This window comes from Taeniopygia guttata, chromosome 9 (assembly GCF_048771995.1).
Source record: "Taeniopygia guttata chromosome 9, bTaeGut7.mat, whole genome shotgun sequence".
Taxonomy (NCBI): Eukaryota; Metazoa; Chordata; class Aves; order Passeriformes; family Estrildidae; genus Taeniopygia; species Taeniopygia guttata.
Window position 1 is genome coordinate 1,041,299 of NC_133034.1, and position 21,398 is coordinate 1,062,696.

Sequence of the window (21,398 nt, forward strand, 5' to 3'; positions counted from 1 at the left end):
TATGCTGCACAGAAATTGGACATGGCCTTGATTCTGTGTCTGCTTGTGCTGCTTGACCAGGAGCTTGTATCCTTGAAGCAATGTTGGCTTGTGTGAATATGAGCAATGCTTAGGCCTGGCTCAGGATGGTACAAGGCAGGGACTGTTCTAAACAAGCAAGGAAGTGCTAATTTGGAAGGAAAAGGCCACTGCCAAGAGGTGGCAATACCATTATTGCAGGGAGGCACCAGGGATGAAGAATGATAAAGTAGCAGAAACCTGGAAAAACATGCAAAGGGATCCTTGCCTGCCTTCCTGGATCTCAACTCAGTAAAATTAGAAGCACAGCAGATGTTAAAAATCTTACGAGAGTTTTTAGTTTATTGGAATTGAGATTCTTCCAATTACAATAAACAGGAAAACAGCAAGGTAAAAACTCAGGGAACATACCTTTATGGAGAAGAGGAGGAGAGAGAACAAGAATGTCTCCTCCTCAAAACAGAGCACACATTACAAAACCACTATAATGAGGGGTTGTATTTAGTCAAGAAATTACAGCTAGTGATTGAAGTGAGATTTAGTCATGTTTCAGGCAGAAAAACTCCTCTATGTTTTAAATGTAGTAGCTACCAAAATTGCCATAATGGTAGAATTTTAAAAAGAATTTACAAACCAAGATGCAATCAAGGAGATTGCATGTGAGTTCTACAAAATGTAACTACGTTGATACTAATCTCATGGCAGCATAAAATGTGCCAAATTCCTAAAGAATGATATTCCAATCCAAAGGGCATAAAAGTAGACCCTGTACTGGAATCGGAAAGTGTCAGGTAATCACTTTGTTGCATCTCTGAGAATTACCTCACACAGAAGCCTTTATTTTAAATGCAGGCACCATTATAATGAAGCACTTAGAGCATTCCAGTCCAAGAAGGAGTTCACAAGAAACAAACATCCCACAGAAAGCTCTACGGGGAACTCCCTTTCTTGCCAGCAACCAGGTTGGTTCATGACTGCAAACATGATGCTGTGTTTAGCATTAAAAACTGTACAGCTTTACCAGATTAGTAGCAAGAAAATTGAACATAGTAGCTGGTGAGTTTTGATGGTTGGAGCTGCATGGCAAAACCAAGCCATGCCAAATGCCAACATAACTTCTAGGGCAGTTGTTCTGTAATAGCTCCCACACAGATAAGAGACCCTGGAGCTGTATTAATTCTTGATTTTATAAGCAGCTCTTTAGCTCTGTCAGAGATGTATGTTGTGGCCCTGCTTGTTTTGCAAAGCACAGAATACATTAATAAAAAATACGAAAAAATATGAAAAATACAGGGATTGCTTAGAATTCTACCTCTAGTGTTAGCTAATGGACAAAGTATATGGATAGCACAGTAGTGATGCTGCCATGTTGATGTTTGCTGTCCAGAAAAACTCCTGTTGGCAGTAGAGGCACAGCAAGCTCTGGAAACAATGTCAGTTTTAAGTTCCCTATCTAATCATCTTCCCTAGCCCTATGGCTTGCTAGGATGCTGCTGCATTTCTGATACATTGCCTTTTTCCTCTAGTGTTATAGCGTCTCGTGGACATGAATAATACATTTCAGCTGTTCCCAGTTCTTGAGGAGTTGTATCTTTACAGTTGGTGGTGGAAAGAAGTCACACTTTTGACACATCATCAGTGGAATGTTTCTTACATTCTGAATCTTTCCTTTAAAGTGTTAGTAGAAGACTTGCAGATGTGCTAACCATCAAATAAGTGTAAAGTGAAGGCAAATCTTCATCTTTCCCCTTCATCTCACGTGAATAGAAAGCTGTGAAACTACCTGGTCAATATTTGCACAACACTCAGGTGGAACAATGACAAATGCTGTGGAAGAACTTTGAGGAGAGAGTTCTGTGCTGGGGCTTAGGCAGGGAACAGCAAAAATAGAGACAATAAAGAACAGCAGGGCAGGATGGTGTGGTGTAGTCAGGTTCAACCAAGTCTAATCTTCCTGCTAAAGTACTTCTTTTTATTTGCTTCGTCCCCTTTTTGGATTGCTTGAGTGGAGTAAAAATTCTCCTTTAGCTGTGTACAGATAATATTCAGTATGCTTTGAATGATGATGAAGTAGGTGTTAAAGTAGTTGTGACCAGACAAAAACTTAAACTGAATTTTTCTTGCAACCTTCTGAAAAAAAGCCTGGAGTAAAGGTGAATTATTTAATTTAATTTTTTTTTTTTTTAAATCTAAAGTGATGAGTTAAAACTGATTTTAAGTATAAACTTGCTAGAAGACTGAGAAAGGATAAGACATCTGTTATTTCTTTTTGTCTTTCCAGTTCTACCAGAATTAAAGCTGCTCTGTGGGGCTGATTTTCTACAGACATTTAAGACACCCAATCTCTGGAAGGAAGAAGACATTGAAGAAATAGTGGGAAAGTTTGGTTTGGTCTGCATTAGCCGGGTTGGCTCTGATCCATCTCAGTTCATCCAGGAATCAGACCTTTTATCTAAATTTCAGCATAATATTTTTCTGGTGAGAGAGTGGATCCAGAATGAAGTCAGTGCAACGCAGATCCGCTCTGCCCTGTGCAGAGGGCTGAGTGTGAAATATCTCATCCCAGACTCTGTTATTGCCTACATTGCACAGCACAACATCTACACAGCAGAGAGCGAGCGCAGGAATGAGGGGCACCTGCTGCAGCCTCTCAGGCTGCAAAACACAACCATAAACCCTCTGAGGGACTGATTTCTGCACTGTGTGCCATGTCAGACCAGGATCTTTGTCATGTAGATTTCTTGAGAAAGTTGTTTCTTATTAATAATGAAGGGAATGTCCAAAATTTCTTGAAATCATGTGGTGTTTTAAGTCCATGAATCTGTGTGTGGTAGTGTTCAAGAAAATTGGGATGCTCAGCTGTGTAGCTTAAAATGTTACACAAAGAACGGCTTCCTTGTGAAAATAAAAGAAAGGAGATATTAGGAGATATTCACAATAAATATTGGTATTTCAATAATTTCATCAAGTCAATAAATATGACTTAAGGGTCAAATATAATATTTTCCTAACTTGCAATTCTGCAATCCTTACTGTTCTAAACCAGAAAAATACAATGAACCATAACTTGAGACAGAGAGATATGTTTAAATATATATTACTTCTAAACTTTGACTTTATAAGACCCTGAATAGCTTTTTGATTTCTGGTGATTTATCCAAGATGTGGATATCAATCTTTCTTTCATGCAAGCACTTAAAAATGCACATTCTACTTCTGCCACTTCTGAGGCTCCAGGTTCTCAAATGACAGGCAGTCCTCATCCCCACATTTAAAGCGGTGTCTTGGTTTGAAAAGACAGGTATCTGCTGAGGAAGGCAGGAGCCTCCCTTGGAATGGAAAATGTAAATCCCCTACCTCCGAATTATTATAAATGTGAAATTAAGGGGCTCTCATACAAAGATATGAGGTTAGGAATAACAGTTCTTTACTAGTGTGCATAAATAATAAATTTTTAAAAATGTAAAACTACAACTTATTAGGGAAAATGTAGTAGTAAGAAAACACTGCGGGAGTCAGAACAGGCCCTGGCCCCCTGTGTGTCAGGGAGGTGGCAGCAGCCCCATCCCAGGGTGGCTCAGCCCTCCTGCAGTGCCAGCTGTGCTTCTGCTGGAGCAGGATCCTGCACAAGGGGGGAGTTTTCCTCTGGAGCTCCAGGGCTGGGGGAGATGGGCCTGGGCTCCTCTGGGAATGCAGTGGGAAGAAAGCTGCTCCTCTGGGAATGCAGTGGGAAGAAAGCTGCTCCTCTGGGAATGCAGTGGGGAAGAAAGCTGCTCCTCTGGGAATGCAGTGGGCGAAGGCTGCAGTGGTGTTCCAAAAATCAGATTGTATCCAGGTAGGACTGCTTGGCTCCTCCCCCTGGGTGGAGCATCTCCCAATGCGATGATAGAATTATATCAGACCTTTTATCCGAAAGTGACACTGCAGTGACACTCAATGGCCCATTAACAGAAGGTATTTCCTAGAGAGAGAACTGGTTGCGGAAGAGATAAAGAAAACTGCCCCACCTGGTTTTAACAAATGGTGATAAAATACACACTTCTGGTTACATCTTGCATTGCAACCTAAGACAAGTGGGTTTCTTTTCTTCTCTGATACAAAGTCTTCTCAAGAGCAAGCAATTGCCAAAATCCCAGAGGAGAGCAAATATCCTGTAGGGGCCTCAGTTGTACCACATGCAAACATCTGAGAGGCTCAGTACTTGAGCTCGGATGTTAGTGGGGAAAATCCGTGCTCCTCTCTGCTGGTTGCCTGTTAATGCTGATTGAGTGTCTCTCATTTCTGACAGGAGTCACTTTCAGAGAATACAGAACTCTATAAACTGCTCCCTCTGTGTTTCAGAGCTCCTCAACTGAAAGCATTCATGCAGCAGTGATGTAGCATTTATCACTGTACAGAGTAACCACTGCTTTCTAATACAAGTTTCCACCTAACTGGTCTTTCTGAGCCCCCAGCTGGCCAAACAGCTTCCACTGCTGGTGTGGGAGGATGGATTATAGGAGGAGACAGTGCTGAAGGCAATCTCACCCCTGAGGAGTTGCAGCTGGACTAATTACCAAAGAGTAGGAATAGACCTGCCCTTAATAGAGCACAGCTGTGTCCAATAAGGCCTGCCCATAGTAGGGCACATCTGTGTCCAATAAGGATGGTCCAGTGAGGATGGATGTTATAAAAGAATAGGTTAGCTGATCAAGACAGAGTTGGAGTCAGTTGGCTGTGCAGCTGTGAGGAGTAAGGGTCAGATGGTTGTGCTAGGGACAGAAGGGGTCAGGTGTTCATGTTAGGGACAGTAAGGGTCAGTATGTGCTGCTAGGGACAGATGGGGTCAGGCACTTGTGCTCAGGACAGGAAGTCAGCCAGCTGAGCAGAAGAAAAAGAAAAGGGTCAGGGTTGCGAGAAGCTGTCTATGAGAACTCACAGAGAGGTGGTCTGAAAGTCTTGCAGTAAGATAATAACCTAACAGTGACAGTCAGTTCCCATCCACCGTCAGCTGGTGCCAAGCACCATCGCCAACAATTAGTGGCCTGTATAGGGATGAGTTCTGACATGGTGGCTCTTTAGGATTCAGGAGCTTGTGGAACAAGGAATAACAGACACAAATGGCTTTGACTGAAAAGGTCTGTATGATTGTTTTCTTGAAAGAAAGCATAAAGTAGTTGAAACCTATTCAAGAAAGAAGAATTTGGCTCAAAAAGCACACAAGATAAGCACTTGTATAACTTTGGCTAATACCCTAAACTAAAGCTATTTGAAAGGGGTTTTCTTCTGAGTGGTGTGAAGAATGAAGAGTAATATGGTTAAAACGGATTTCCCTTATACAAGTGATATGAAAGGTGAATATTTCATTCGTTTTAAATCAAGTCATCCTGCTGTCATTAGAAATCTCGGAGGTTCAGTCTTGTAGAAGGATTTAAAGGCAGCACTTCAATAATAATCGGATTAGAAGGACTTGCATAGCTCCATGGTCTAAAAACAAGATAAAAGAAACCAGAGTTCAAACTTGCCACAAAGCAAGGCAGTGAGTTGTGTGGTGCAGAATCAACCCACGGTTCTGAGCCAGTGATTTTGGCAATCACCTGAAGCAGGGATGCCTGCAGACTTCAATGGGTACTGGAAAATGGTCAGCAATGACAATTTTGAGGAGTATCTGAAAGCACTGGGTAAGGTTCCCTTCAAACTTCTTGAATGAATAATCAATGCCACCTGTCTTATTCTTTATGTGAATCTATTTTTTCTTGTACAGTCATAAGTCATCTTTGTGAGAAGTATTTTTTTTCAGAAATGCACTTTAAGGATTGCCTTAAGCAAAATAGTTTTGCCTTAAGCAGACTCTACTTCTTACCATCTTGAAGCTTACATTAACAGACATTAAACTACATAGCTTGAAGAGGTATGTGGTGGATTCCAAACATTAAAAAATCTATAATTTGAAAAGCAGTAACATTTTTATATTTAATAAAGGTTCTATGTAGTATTTAATGCAATTTTGTGTGTTTGTATTTGATGTTGTGTTAGTATCTCTATAGAAATATTGTAGGCCTTATTAACTGTCAGATACAAATGGTATTTTTTATAGCTTTCACATAATTGGAAAATTGAAACATTATTTAAGTTATAAGAATTAGGTTACATACTTTTTCTGGATCAGAAGGCTGGTTTGAAGGATTTAGATATCTATTTATCTTTGTTCATTTCAGTTCTTCCTAGAAGCGACAACCTCCTTCTTGTGGAAGACTTTCCTGGATAAAAATAACTCTCTTTCTTTTTCAGATGTAAATGTTGCTGTAAGAAAAATAGCAAACTTACTAAAGCCCGACAAGGAAATCCTTCAAAACGGGGATCATATGATCATTAAAACACTAAGCACTTTTAGAAACTACATCATGGAATTTGATGTAGGGAAGGAGTTTGAGGAGGATTTGTCTGGGGTGGATGATCGCAAGTGCATGGTAAGAAGTAGAACTTCAACATGGACAAAATGAATATTGATAACTTGAGACCTTTCACGGAACCATCCTGGTTCTAACCATTCTGGTGACCATTCCTGAAATTAATTCTGTACTTCTCAGTTTGCCAAGAGGTACCTACAGTTTTGAGCATGCCTTTATATTAGAGGAATGCTAATTTAAATCAGGAGCACAAAGCAATTTTATCAATCAGTGAATAATAACCTCAGTGAAGCTCTACTCATTTAAACTGGGATGTTTGGTAGTCAAAATGACATCTAGGGTCACTTCCAGAACCTCTTTAATGAGTAAGGTTTTACAGTAGAGGAAATCCACTGATTGCAAGGTCAGGCATTGCTCCTGTGTGAGAATGGCCAAGTGCTTAAAGATCGCCTGGGTGTTCTTATTAGAGTACACACTTAATTAGCCCCCTGGAACAAATCTTACTGAAATGAATAAGCAAACAGTGAGGACTTTGTTTTACAATAGCTCTGTTTTATGAGGTCTTTTTTTGCCTTTTAATTTAGGAACGGCAAATATCAATTTACAGAGGAAAAACTTGAGAATAGCAAGTTCTCACCTATTAGTTTGGCAGCATGACACTGGCAATATTCTACAGCTAGGAAGCTGACAAAATTATCTCAGGAGGGACTCTAGAGGAGAAATCTCATAAAAGAGATTTCATTCTGAAAAAGATAGTGCTATTTAAAACCAATACTTTTCTCTCACACTAAAATTTGCAAATTATGGTAGGAATCTGATTATGGTAGGAAAGGAAAAAATTAGAAAACCACAGAAAAAGAATGGTTGGCTATTGAGTGCCTCAGCAAATCCCTCTGTAGTCCTTGTTCCAGAGGGTACAAGTTGGATAAGAGTGCAGAATCCAACATTCACGGAAGGGAGGAGCAGGTGCATTTGTGTTTAGGAAAGTGCCCCAATGGCACCTTGTGATTTTGGCTACTGGAATGCTCTTAGGATACTGAGGTCCAGATTCACTGAACACTTATGAGCCCAAGGAAAGATTTAAGACTGAGGTAATTAAATTACCATCCAAGGTAGCAAGGTTCAAAACATCTACTCCAAAGGTTTGTGTGTGCATGGAACTGTCCATGTGTAAGCATTATCTGTATTTGAATACCATTAATTCCCATCTGAAGGAGAACTAAACCATCCTCTGCATGATGGAAAGAAGTAATATTTTATTATTTTTAACAAAGCAAAATTATCTTATTTTGCTAAATTGAGTGATAAGGGGAGGATTCAAAATGTTAAACCAGAAAGAAGAAACTAGAGAGAGAGAATTTCAGTCACTACAGCAGCTGATTGATTTGGCATAGAAGCTAGTTCAGCGTACTTTCAAAGGTTACTCAAACATTTCTCTGTTTACAGTTTAGTGGGAAATGCTTATTCAGCCTTGGAAGCAGAAGGTATCAGCAGCTTCCTGCCTGTTGCAAACAAACAAACAAAAACCCCAAACAACCAGGGCTAGTCGCTGTCTCTGATTGGGTTTTTTTTAAGAAGGACTTAGGGATGTAGTTCCACAAAACTCCCCCAGATATCTCTGTGTCTCTCTGTGGTCTCCAGCTGTAGCTGGACAGTCCAGGTCACTGACCACTGGTGCTCCATTTGCCTTGTAGCAGCACATCATGCTTTATAGTCCAATTTTCTTATTAAAGAATTCTTTTCTACATGAGACCTGTGTTTTTTCAATGGCAAAACAGTACAAGAAACTGTCTTGCTGAAGGGACTTCTGTCCAAATCTGATAACCATCATGTCAGGCAAAATTTGCATTTGTTAAGCAGCAAAACGACTCCAACAGTGCAGAAGGAGTCTTGTGGGAGAAGAGTTATGGACCTTATAAGAGATACTGGGCCACTCCCTGTGTGGTGTTAGAAAGAAAACCAGCATAAAAGCAAACGTTAAATATCATTCTTGGTGTTCCATTTGCTCATGTGGAGCCTGTGGAACTGCATGCCATAAAAGGCTTAATCATTAATAGTCAGCCTGTGTAATGGGAGAGGTTGTGAATCAATTATTGTTATTTATATTGTGGACTGAGCAGACCACTGGGCAAGTTTTATCCAAGGAGCTCAATACATGAGCAGTACAAAGTAACATGGATAAGACAAATTACGCATTAAACATTAATTAATACAGCAGAGCAATCATCAGGAGACTAACAAAAATAACCTTAGAATTAATCCTTCCTAGACCTATAGATTGTTTTTTTCTTTTAATGAAGAATATATCATCTAGTTAGAGTTAACATATCTGTAAAAATAATATCAGCACAGTGGACAGGTTAGATCCAGTGTGTAATTCACTGAAATTGTGTTCACCTTTCAGTTGTAAAACTTATCCTTGTGCTAATCAGGGTAGAGTGTAACTACAGTAATTCCAAATCAGTTCTGTCCGTGAGGAGGAAATGCTAAAAGTTTTGCTGATAGTTATTTTTGCTGTTGGAGTTTTGACATTAGGAACTTGATAGTCTTGTGATAGTACAAGCACTGTCCTCCTTTGCAGTTAGGGTTTTTTAAATTTTTATAGTTGGTCACTCCTGGGAGCCTGTCTGAACTTTCTGGATCAGGGTAATAATTGAGAAGGGTAAACCTTAACAATATCAGTTTGTCCTTCTTCTGACCCTCAGCCTGGCTTTCTTGCATGCACATGTTTTTGGGTGACTTTGGCTGGCATGATAGAGGGAACAGCAGCTGGTGACATCAGGTCCTTTAGGATGCTGTTTCTGTTGGGAAGTGAAAATTTGCAACTTTGGAAAATCTAAAGCCCTGCAGTTTAGTTAAAGATGCAGTTTCTGTGTTCTGCAGAACCGAAGATGGGGATAGTTGAGCACAGGAGAGATCACAAATGACACTTGGTATCAATGCTTCTCAGGCTTTCCACCCAGGATTGGGTCTCCTAGATAAAAGTTAAATCTATTCACTTGGCAATTTTGTGAAGGAGATCTTTCTGCAACTTCAGTTCATACTTAACTATGCAGGGTTGTTAAAAACTTGGCAGTTTCAAGTACAAACGTAAAATGAAAGTTCAGGAGCATCTTTAATTCCTTGCAAATGTTCCAAGGTGTACGTTAGATGGTGTAGGAGGAAGTTTAGAATATTAATGTGTGTTACATTTTTTTCTCACATGACTTGAATTGGAGCATGTAGTCAAGTTCCTACTGCTTGGGAGGGTTTGTGCATAATTTTAATTGGCAACATATTACCAGATGGAGAATGTACCGAGACAGAAATTTAAAGTTAAATGGAGAGGTCTTGGTTTGGTATTTCTCACCCTGAGTCTTTGATCCTGCCATCTTAATTCTCAGTGAAGCTCCAGTCTCATCATGAAATCTCAATTTTAAAGAGAATTTCTACAATCTCAAATTGTGATTAATTTAGCATCTCAGGTGTTGCTCTAAGTATGAAACTTTGTTTCATGTATATAAACATTACTGTGAAAATAATTTACTATGCATGCAAGAGGAAGACCCTATTTAAACAATTAATCCAAAACCATCTCTGAAAGTATCTCTCATTTATCAGTATAGTTTTGCTTCCCTTTTTCACTGTCAGTGATAACCAGTGAAACACCTACAGTGTGAAATATGTACCAGCACATAGGAACAAGGCACATAAGCCTTCTGTACCTTCACGGTGTAATTTACATAGTGTTTAGTAAAGAAATTATGAAAAAGTTAACTGAAAAACCTTAAAATGCTGAAACAAAGGCTGAAATTTCAAATTGCAAGTCTTTGCATCCAATAAATCAAAGCAGTTTGAAAATTGGATAGCTCAGATGCAAAAATTACTTTCCTAAAATTTTTAGTTTTCTAATGACTCTGCTGCTAAAGTCTGAGAAGACTTTTCCATTATAATTATTCTCTGCTGTTCAGCCATTTGAAAGACTGAATTGCTTTATCTTATGCTATGCAGAATTAATCACTTTTGACAGAGGCTAATGTGTTAAAAAAATCAAGAAAGATTTTATATTCTAAATATAGAAGAGCAGAATTTCTTGGATAACTGAGAACAGTTGTGTTATCACTGAGTATTTGTCCATGCATATGAGAGGTGCTTTGGTAACTCAGAACCTTGTGCTCTCTGATACAGTAATTTTCTTCTTCCATTGAAGCAGGAAATGAAATGACAAAGGCAGGGAACTGGGAAGCAGAGAAAACTGAAGAATTTTAAACTGAATGTGGGAAATAATACATCTTAACCTTTTAGTTATCTAAACCTGAATATAAGTGGGATATAACCATGAATAAGTTATCAAGTGGGTGTTTAGGTTTCCTTTATTGGAACTATCAGAACTTACAGTCTTAGATAAGACTTGCTGGGGTGGGGTAGGGTGAAGAGGATTTGGGAGTTGTGGAATTCCCCTCATCAAATCTAGAATACTTCTTGCCATGTGAAATGTCAGTGTTTGAAACAGCCACACAAGGACTGTTCACAGACACCTGACTGTGCCATGTCCTGCTGAAGGGAGGGAAGTTGTTCAAAACTGATCATGGCTCTGTTTTAATTAACAAACGTGCCTAATGTGACACTGATTCCTCTCAGCTTTGTACTCAGTAGAACTGCAGTGGAGGTAGTTGTTCTGGCCATAATTTGAGTTATACCACTGCAAGGTCAGAATAAAACCCTATTACAAAATCACATGGTTCAGGAATCTTATTTAACTATGTAGGCAGGTTCCTCTGTTACACAAATGGAATTCACAGCTGTTAATCTAGTCCTGAGCTGGTTTGGGAATTAAGACTTTGCTGCCAGAAAAACAACAACCAACAAACAACATTCCAGTACATGGAATTACAGGAGGGATCTCCCACAGAGTGAGAAGATTCAAAATAAATTGTGCCTGTCTAGTGAGATGCAAGATCAGCAATATGTCTTTACTCAATCCCTCTGATTTAGCTGTTTTATTCTTTACCCTTCCAGTGCTGCCCTATTGGGCTTGTAAGTATTTTCTCATATAGTTTTGTGGAACAAGCATTATTCTAGAATCACTGGGGCTGGTCTTCTCTCAGATTTAGTGCCTCCTGTCTCTTTGCAGTACTGTAACTGCCTCAGTTCCTCATTGGCATAATCCCTGATTTTTTTTATTTTTGGGGGAGGGAGGTGTAATTTAAAAGAGGTGGACTTGAAGATAGTTTTCTGTTGGTATTTCTGGCCCTTTACAAACTGCTCTCAAAAAAAAGGTGGAGAAAAGTCCTCCAGTCAACCCTCTGAGGATCCAGAGAGCAGAAGTCCATCCTGGGCTCATCTCAGGCTCTGTCAGGATGGACTCTGGTCTGTTCTGTCTGTGCCTCAGGAGGAGGAGCAGTTTCCTTTTGCCTGCCTTGTCCCACCCTACTTGCTCCTTGGGCATTAGTCCCTTCCTGCAATTGATGTGCTCAGCACATTTGCACAGTGATAGCAAATGAGATGATCAGAATCTTTGGCCATATGAATGTCATAAACTTCACATTGTGCAGGGTTGGATTCCTGTCTAAACCACGAGGCTGATTAGAAGCTTTGGAGCTAGTTATTCACAGAACTGCTTCTAGCATAAGCAAGCTCTGCAGGGAAAGTGGGTTTGGATAGGTTTAGCATTTCAGCTAATTTTGTGCTGAAAAAAAGCATTCAGCTTTTTGTGACCTCTAAAAAGCTCTTAGAGTTGTGAATGCAGAAAGAGCAACCAGAATCTGCTGAAAAGCTGAGAACCAGACTTAACAAATCCAATTTTGAATGACAAACCATTAGTGTTATGTAGAATTGTATCTTGCCAAAATTACACAGGGGATAAATCTGTTATAGCCATTAAGTTAAACAGTAAGTGTCTTGGAATCGATTCTGATCTTTGCACAGAGTGAATTGGATGTGATGGGTTTTACTCTTTTTTCTGGCATGGGATATACACAAGTTATCCTGGTTTTGTATTACTTGTATACAATTTTATTCAGTAAGAAAAAAAGCCACCATTCCTAAGAAATAAGACAGTATGCACTGTCTAAAATATTGATTCTCCTCCTCTCCCCACATATTGTCAGCTGCATAGCGCAGAGCTTTGCACCTTCATTTTCCTACTCTCTGGAACATATCTTTGCTTTGCTTATCTTATGAGCAAGGATTCAAAACAAGGCATTGGAACATTTAGGATCTGACTACAGTTTACTTTTCATCTAGGTTTTTTCAGTCCTAAGCCCCTTTTCTAGCAGTGCTACCCCTGGAGATGCTGACAATGACAGAAACAAAGGAGACTTTGCCATGACTGGGCTACAGCGTGGCTAAATAGGTTCAGCCTTTGGCCAGCACCATGGTCTGGAGATAAAGGCCAGGAATTGTTCTGTTGGGTTTCTTGTTGTTTTCTCAGTAGTTTCTGCTGCTGAACTTCCAGATGCAGATGTGATGAGATAAAAGGGGTTTCACGGGGAGGTGACAAAGCTGCCCATTGCTGTAGCCCCTGGAGCAGCCTCCTGCACAGAGGCCATAGGGAGTGACCACCTGGCAGAATTCCCTCTCACAGCTACACTGGACTTTGTCTGGGGCATCAACATGAGTTTATTCTATCAACATTTCATTTTTTCCTCAAAAAAGCTGCTTACAAGAGGTTTTTGTATCCCTTTGATACTTAGTACAGATGAAATGGTTTATCTTGAGAATGGTTTATCTTGCTGTGTTTGACGAAAAGTTCTAGGATATTTTCTTTGGTGTTATTTACAAGACACAGCTCAAATTGGATTTTTCTGTTTCATCTGACCTAAAAAACTTTACTGTCCATTTTTTTAATCCTTCTTAGATCATAATTACAGTTGTAAAATGTGCTGTCATTCTCCCAAGCAGAGGCTTACTGGCTGAAGATGGAGCATGGAGTGTGGTGCATGCCTAGCTTTGCAGTCATTTGGTGTTCCATATATAGAGACAACATTGAGGAAAGCAGGAGAAAAACAAAACTGATGCTGCTGTGTTTGTGCTACAGATAGGAAATCAATAACATATTTTTGATGAAAGGTAGGAGCTGCAATTCATACTTGTAAAGTCAATGTGTCAAAAATCTATGTAGCATTAACAAAAAATATTCATGAACTACTTGGGTAGAAGTTTTTTTTCCCATTCATCTGTAAAATCCATTCTGTGCCCTCAGCTGCTGAGCCTCTGACCCAAGCAGGCACACAGGAATTGCCAGCAGGAAAATGAGAAATACTGAGCAGAGCCAGCACCAAATGTCTTTGCACTTAGACCTCACTGGGAAATGCAAAGTACTCTGATAACATGTTTGATGACTATTTCAGTAAATTACAAAAGTCACTGTCTCTGCCAGTGTATCAGGATAATTTGCCACTCGAACCTGAAGTTGTGCAACATTTCACTACAGTTGCTGCTACTAAAGAAAAAGCAGATATGTAGTAAAGAATTTGTTTAGGGGTTACTAAATATTTCATTTAATAAATCTACCTTGTCTCATAAATGGAAACAGTAATGAGAATACTTTAATTATTGTTTCCTCCAACTTTAATATTCAGGAATATTGAGGTGGTGCTATGTATACGAATTTAAAACTTCATAACACAAAGAGATTAAATCACTAACAAAAGTATGTGGATGCCCAAGTAATAAAAGGAAAATATCAAAGCACACAAAAAGTGAAACACTACAGAAACCATACCGTAAAAGTAAATAAAATTTGAACATTTTTTCATGTACTCAGGCTTCAAAGGCTTTTTCACTTCCCAGACGAGCTCCATTCTCTAGTATTATACCTCAAGAACAAAGTGTACATAATCTGAAAAATGTGCAGTATTGGTGGTTGGATTTTTTGGGAAGAGTTAAATTGAGGCAAGAGTCCCTAGTTTTTACCTCACTCTTTCCCCTTTTCTGGCATTCCTTTAGTATTATTGATAGAACTTGACTAATTGTACCCATCACCATTCTCTGTTGAAGTTTCCTACAGAATTCCATGCACATGACCTAGGAAGTGGTCATCTTAGGGTTAAGTATGAGCAGATGGTAAGTAAGCAAGATTCAAGCTTGCTTATGGTGAACTAGATAATGTATTATGGAAAGGAATGAACAACAAGCTTCCATTTATTATCAAGTAGTACAAGGTTCTCAGAAAGGCAAAGCTCAGTTGTAGAGAAATGCTCCATTTTCAGCTGTTAGTTCTGTTACTGGAAACTGCAGCTCTGCAGTGTGCCCCGAGTTTGCCTGGCTGTGCCGTGCTGGGGAGGAGGGGAAGGACAGGAGCTGTGGGAGCAGCCTGGGCTGCCGTGTCCCCCAGCCCAGGAGGATTTTCAGCCCTTCTGGGCAGCTGGCAGCAGCTCTGTAATCAGGCAGCCCTTAGGTAATGCTATTACCAAAATGGGGGCAAACAAGGTTCTTCACAAAGGCATACTTTGCTAAGAAAAGTAGCTTTACATAAAAGGTGAAGTGTTTGTTTATCTTGGGAGTGTGTGACAGGAAGAGCCAAAGGGTCACACAGAGCTACCCTAGCAGCCTGCAAGCTCCTGATTATACCATGGCAATATACTGATCCAGCCTCAAAAATAGATCCTTGCTCATTGATACAGCAAGAGGGATAATTCACACAATGTTTGCCCTACAGTATTTCTGGAGTATTGTTTTTATGTTCTGATTCAAATATTTGGGAATGTTGTAAGGCAAGTGTTGCTCTGGTTTAGGTGTTGCAGAGGGTGGAATGTTGGCAGCAGCCAGTGCACATTAACAGCTGGAGCAACTTCAACCTCAGCTAACACTCTCTGTGTGTCTCAGTAGAGATATTTGAGATGGAAGGACATGTTTTAATCTGAGTTAAAAGAGAATTTTGTCTTTTGTGTATTAGTTTAATAAAAGTGACATTGAGACATTACAGTTTGACCTAAAGACAGGGTACAGATGCCACTGATTAATCTTACTATCATAAAGTAGTTGTTCCTGCTAACAAAGAAAATGACATTATGTTCTCTTGCAATGTATTCTGCCCTTTATAACCTTCAGAACTACATACAGAAATCAGGAATTGTGCGGTTTACTCATATCCCCTCAGTATTATATATTTCTCAAAGGGAAGGCAGAGGATACCTGAGAATATTGTCTGATAAGACAGCTTGGTTAATGTCTGTGGGTTTAGACTCTTTGTGGTTATCACCAAATTGCAAAAAGCAATTTCTAATCTTGACTGGAAAAGCAAAAAAAAAAAAAAAAAAATCCTGAGGAAAAAAGTGTGTTATTTTCTGAGATGAATCAATTTCAAACACCCTTGGAGACTAAAAGTTAACATTTCTTTGTGCTGTTACAAATATTTCTCTATGTCCCCCAAGTGTACTAAGTCAGGGTAACACTCACAACTGATTTGAACATTAGTGGGACCAATGAAGTTGGATTCTATTTTATCATGGTGTTTTGCCTCTGAATTCACATCATTCATTGTCTGTTGCATTCATTTTTTAGAATCAGAAGTTTGTAGATATGTTAACTTATAATTTACACGTTATTCACTTTGACTCCTATTATTTGTTATCTTCTGTCTTTTCAGTGGGTGTGTACAGATTGAGATATGAGAGAGGATTTAGGTTATGGTGACCACATTAACTACAGTTTTACCCAAATGTGTTGTTCCTTCCTGCATTAGCATTTTTTGCATTAGAAGGATATGGTTTCATAAAATGTTATCTACTGCTTGGTTTAAATATATCACTTTACAAAAGAGAACAGAAGAATTTGTGAATGCATTTCCTAAATTAGAGAGATTTTTAGCAAGGACATGGGAGTTTGTTTCTCAGAGCCCCCATGTGGTGCAGACAGACTGATGGGATCAATCCCATTGCCTTGCCCATGATTATCTATCCTGGCACTCTGGAGTGACTCATTTTCCATGCTGGTTTAGTCTAAAGCTTCCCACAGGAGGAGGCTGCTGCCTGCACTCATTCAAAGATAGTGGCTGCCATGGTTATTATTTAAGAATTAATTGTTTGTGACATACACAGATTAAATTAATAGGTCTGGATAGGTTTTCAGTGTTGAACTGGGTTTAATTACCAGAAGGAAGAATGTAGGCTGATTTCTTCTCTTAGGAACTACAAGATGGATGCAGGAATTGTCCTTTAATGACAGATCAGAATTCTTCATCTCTCCATATCTGACTGCTCATGCAAGCAGTGGCTGAAGACTTTTACAAGGTAGACAGCAATTCCGTATTTAGTCCTCACAGTGCCTTCAAACAAGCTGAAGGCCATGTGCTAATATTAATGTTAAACTATCCTCATGGAGCACAAACTGTCACCACTCTTCCCTCTTTAAGTGTATTACAGAGCACTGCTTCTCTTTGTCGTAGGGAGATGGGAAAGGCAAATTGTCTGTAAATGCTGACCAGAGGAACAGGCTGCAGGATGCACTGTGATACCATGAGGGAGTTTTATGAATCAGGCTTTCCTGAAATCCTCAGGACAGCAGCAATATTCACAGAAGTGCAGGATTCATTACTGCACCTGACTCTTGACTTACTCTGCCAGTCCTGGCTCGAGAAGTTCCCCAGCCTCAGTTGCAAGAGGCGGGATGCTGCCAAAGCCACCAAATTTGTGACTCTTCCAAACCACTCTGCTGGGTGAAGGAAGGCAGATTGAGACATGAAGAAAAGCCAGCTCAGTATTCAAAAGCTTTTTTCATCCACAGGAAATGGGAATTGTTCTCAGGTAGTGCAGCTGGGGAATCATTCTTAGGGTGGAAATAACCAAACTGAATCTTAAGTTTTCAGCTCCTTTTGAAAATACAGTGTTAGGCTGAAGGGCCCTTCTGCTGCTGCATTTTTCAGCAGGGAGAGAGGAATGTGTTCTTACACAATGGTTTTGATGGTATTTTTTCTTGCTTTATCTCATCCCTCCAGTTTTTGGCTGGCATTTGAGCAGCAACTTTCTGTTCAAGCTCATTTCTTTGGTAATTATCCTAAGTGGTACAACACTATCCAATCATACTTTTTATGAGACACACTCATCATTAGAGATAAGTTTTGCTTCACAGAAACTAATCATAATATCAGAGAATATTACAGTAATACCAAACATGTCTGTTTTGTTAGACTACTGTGTCTTGGGATGGAGATAAGCTGCTCTGTGTACAGAATGGAGAGAAGGAAGGCCGTGGCTGGACCCAGTGGATTGAAGGAGATGAAATGCACTTGGTAAGATCATGTAAGAGGTTTTGAATGCCCCTCCATTCAAATAGCTAGATATAACACAGCAGGGAATCTGCTATGTCGTTTTGGCTTACTTTGACATAATTGGGTATTGGTGCAGCATTTGACTTGTTTCTAAAGCAACAATTTCATTTGGACCCATTATGTTTTTATGTCTCTTTCAAAGCCTGACCATTTTGAATGCTATTTCTATGCTCAGTGCCTGTCCAGACTCAACCAGGCTGAAATGTTCACACGAGGAAGACATTTATCAGAATGTCCCTCACAGTCTGTAAAATGCTCAGTATGGGAGCTGTGAAACTGAGCACCCACAAATAAGGGAAAATGACAAAATTGTTCTTTTAAAATAATTGTAGGCCACACTACATTATAGCCTAGAGAACTAAATCAGCAATTAAGCTTTTGAAATTGATGATTTTTTTCAGATCATCATTTTTATCTTTCTAAATTAACAGGACCTGAAAGAAGATGCGTGTTCTTTTGTCCTATAACTCTTTATAGCATCCTCGCTCTCTCATCAGCGTGGGTAAAAGGCAGTGTTCCTGCTGGGATAATAAACTCCAACCTCGATTTCTGCTCACTGTGCAGTGCTGTTAGCATTCAGCAGTCTAAATGGATATCTTCTAAATGTTCAAATCAGTAGCAGAGTTATCAAATCTTTGTAGAAGTACCCCAAGCACCTTATTACTAAACATAATTTTGGGGAAGTATTGGTGGTTCTAGAATGCAGTTGTCTGCCAGCAGAGGAGCTGTAAGGGCTGTGCCTGCTGCCATGGACCTGCCTGCTGTGTAAATGAGGACTTCATAGCTGAGGCCATGGGCTCACCTGAAAGAGGGGAGGCAGCAGGAAAAGGAGATGCCCAAATTCCCTGTGCAGGCACATTCCCTCCAAGAAGCACCAGTGAGTGTTTCCACACTCCTCCCAGCTGCACCAGCAGGCAGGGCCATGGCAGCAGGCACAGCCCTTACATCTCCTCTGCTGGCAGGCAGGTCCAGCTGCCCAGCACAGTGCCTGGCCCCAAGTTCAGCTCACACCTGGCTGCCCTCAGTCCTGCACATCTGTGCCTTCCCCTTGCACAGAAACAATGGCACCAGCTGCTCCTGGACTGGCATCCTGCTTTCTGGCCTTTGCTAGCTACCAGGCATTATCTCTTCCCACCTCCTGTCCCCAGCACCAATTCCTTCAGCCCTGGTTTCTGCTGTCCTTATTCTGATTCCTGCTCTAGCCATACAGCCTGGCCCTGGACCTCCATGCCCAGACCACTTTATAGACTTGTCAGGAGGTTGATTTTGGAAGTCAGAACTTCAGAATCTGTTGCTCAAATACTTGTGTCTAGAGCCAGTTTAGGTAGCCCAGAGTAACCTGATTGCTCTGATGTTCCTTTTGAGAAGGCTGGGAGGAATTCTGGATCATACCTGCAAGTTCATGCATTCACTCATTGGCACTTGGAAAATTTACCACAATCCCATGTATGCAGAAGTCAGTACAAAATTAATTAATGCAAAGGAAGTAACCAAGTATTTTAGAGCGCACTCCTCGATCTTTCTATTTTCTCACTTCTGTTATTTCATTAATTTCAAAAGATGTCCCCTTTATTTCTCTAATCCCTGTTAATGCAGCTCTCTCCATTAATAGTACAATAGAGTCCCTTTAGGATATTATTTTTGACCAGCTAAGAATACTAAGTCCCGTCCTTTTGAGAGAGCTTTAATACAATGAGTAGTTACATTTAAAGAATTGATACTTCAATAGCTTTATGATCCTATTGAACTTTACACAATGAGCCAAGTGTTAACTTATTCTTTTCACAGTTCTGCAGAAAGTAGGACCACATCCTTTAGTAGTTTATCGCTCCCTATTTTCTTCATTTCATTCTGTGGTCTGTACTTTGTAGTTCTTTTTAGATTTTATTTTATGTGAGTGACTTATTTGACCATTCCCCATTTCCTTTTGAGTTTTATTGCCCTTTTCTATTGTATTGATTGCTTCTGCTCTGTAGTTTTTGTCACTGTCAGCAGGTCTCTCAGCCCTTATTGCACACTCCTTCTTCTGGAGTGAACAGAACAGGTCCTAACCAAAGTCACTGCATCAGTCTCTTGTTCCACCAACTCAACATGAAGCACTTTCTCTTATTGGGGTCGAGCAAAATATGTCAATTAAAATTATTGACCTGGTTTAAGGTTTTTTAAAGTCATTTTATCAAAGTCCCCTCTAAGAATTGTGCATAACTTAATCAAAATATTCTGGGAGCTTTATTAAAAATCTCATCTTGAGCTGGGAAGTGTATCCCTTCTGCTAGGTCATGCATGAGCACAGTCTTTATGTACCTTAAGAGCTTCCACACTCTTTTTTCTTGCACCTAAACCTTGCCACAGGCACATGCCCCAGGCACACACCTGTGTGCACTTCTCAGGTTAAATTTGAGGAGTTTCAGGAATGAACAGGCAAACAGCAGCAGCCTCACAAATCCCAGCCCAGGATGGGAACTCTGCCCCTACTCATGCCCAGCTCACAGAGGTGCAGAGATCATCAAGGGGGTTTCCAAAGCTCCTGTGGAACTCAAAGAATCAGCTTTATGCATCCAGGGTTCTCAGGCAAACCCTCAGTGCTCTGCTGGTTGACAGGCCTGGAGCAAATCTGTACAGTCACCTGCCTTTGGTAGCCAGGAGCTCTGTGTTGCTGAAGTGACCCTGATTTCTGAATTTGCAGCTTGAGCTACCAGTTGTCACCACACAGATTTAGAGCTGGCGAGGCAAATCCATCCCCACTGCTTTATGTATCCGAAACAGATAATGCCCATTCCAAAGGCCTAAAGCAGTTGCCTATTATTCACTGCAAATCAAGAATGATGCACCAGGAATGTATTTGGCCCTTTAAGATCCGAGATCCCAAAATCACTTCCCTTGCTCCACCTTTTAATAGGAAACAAACCCAAACCCCAATGTTTTCTTTTAGGATGAAAAATAGGCTAAAATATGTACAAGCCTCTCATTTTAATTTAATAGAAAATCGTGAATTCAAATTCAGCTGGACGTACACACAAATCTATAATGTTTGTGTCGTAAGTAAAAATTGTGGTTTCTAATTATTTTCTCTTCCTAGGAAATAAGAGTTTGTGGAGTCACATGTAAGCAGGTCTTTAAGAAGGTGCAGTGAGCTACTGCTGCTACAGGAGTGAAGAACAATAGAATTTACTGACTTGCCAGCTCCAAATGCTAGTACTGAGCATCGTCAGCAGCAAGAGCAAACACAGAGATGAATATTACATTAGAACCATATAGCTGGAATAAAATATTTTTAGGAAATTGAAAAAAATGACTACAAATAAAACTATTTTTAGAAATGCCAATTAAAGATACTAAATTCTCTAAATGTGTGCATACCATAATTCTCGACTATGCCAAAAAAGGACTATTAGGTATAAAACAAGATGCTGGAGGTTTAGACCTTGTAAGCTACTTTTTACTCTCAGTAGACATCACTCTTTCAGAGCCTTAGCCTTGTTTTCACATGGTGAACTGCAGTTTTAAGGAAGCAAATGAGAGCTGTAGGATGCAGCTTGCACTTAAATCCTGAATTCACTGAAGCCAGTAAGAATGTTACCATTAGCTCTGGTGGAGTAGATATATACTGGAAGTGTTCCATCAAAATAAAAGTCTCATTTCTCAGAATAAGTAAATTTATGGATCAATGCCTTGGAAAAAACAATGCTTACAAAAGGGGCAGTGCTTTTCCAAATGCTTTAGCCAATATCTGCCCATGC

The 21,398-nt window shown here is 39.9% G+C and overlaps 2 protein-coding genes across 5 annotated transcripts in view; both read left to right on the top strand.

Annotated features, from left to right (window-relative positions):
* Positions 1-6,002, top strand: part of NMNAT3 (nicotinamide nucleotide adenylyltransferase 3) — a 23,187-nt gene extending 17,185 nt beyond the window's left edge. For all 3 annotated transcript variants that reach the window (XM_030280352.4, XM_072933299.1, XM_030280353.4), the window contains 2 exons: positions 871-980; positions 2,300-6,002. In XM_030280352.4, coding sequence (XP_030136212.1) covers positions 871-980; positions 2,300-2,709 — 520 coding nt within the window. In that variant the 3' untranslated portion in view covers positions 2,710-6,002. The remainder of the gene's footprint in view (positions 1-870; positions 981-2,299) is intronic.
* RBP1 (retinol binding protein 1) lies at positions 5,541-21,007 on the top strand. Of its 2 annotated transcripts, none has more exons than XM_002187215.6 (4): positions 5,541-5,678; positions 6,289-6,467; positions 17,518-17,619; positions 20,738-21,007. In XM_002187215.6, the coding sequence occupies exons 1-4, from the start codon at positions 5,606-5,608 to the stop codon at positions 20,789-20,791; spliced, it is 408 nt and encodes a 135-aa protein (XP_002187251.1). In that variant the 5' UTR covers positions 5,541-5,605; the 3' UTR covers positions 20,792-21,007. The 2 variants fall into 2 exon arrangements, with proteins under 2 accessions (XP_002187251.1, XP_072789401.1); XM_072933300.1 differs by lacking the exon at positions 20,738-21,007 and adding an exon at positions 18,082-18,352 and having other exon boundaries at positions 17,518-17,618.
* The last annotated feature ends 391 nt before the right edge of the window (positions 21,008-21,398 follow it).

Coding starts and splice junctions, on each gene's coding strand:
- RBP1 (XM_072933300.1), top strand. CDS start 5,606: ATGCCTGCAGACTTCAATGGGTACTGGAAAATGGTCAGCAATGACAAT. Junction 5,679..6,288: donor GGAGTATCTGAAAGCACTGG/GTAAGGTTCCCT, acceptor TTTCTTTTTCAG/ATGTAAATGTTGCTGTAAGA. Junction 6,468..17,517: donor TGGATGATCGCAAGTGCATG/GTAAGAAGTAGA, acceptor CTGTTTTGTTAG/ACTACTGTGTCTTGGGATGG.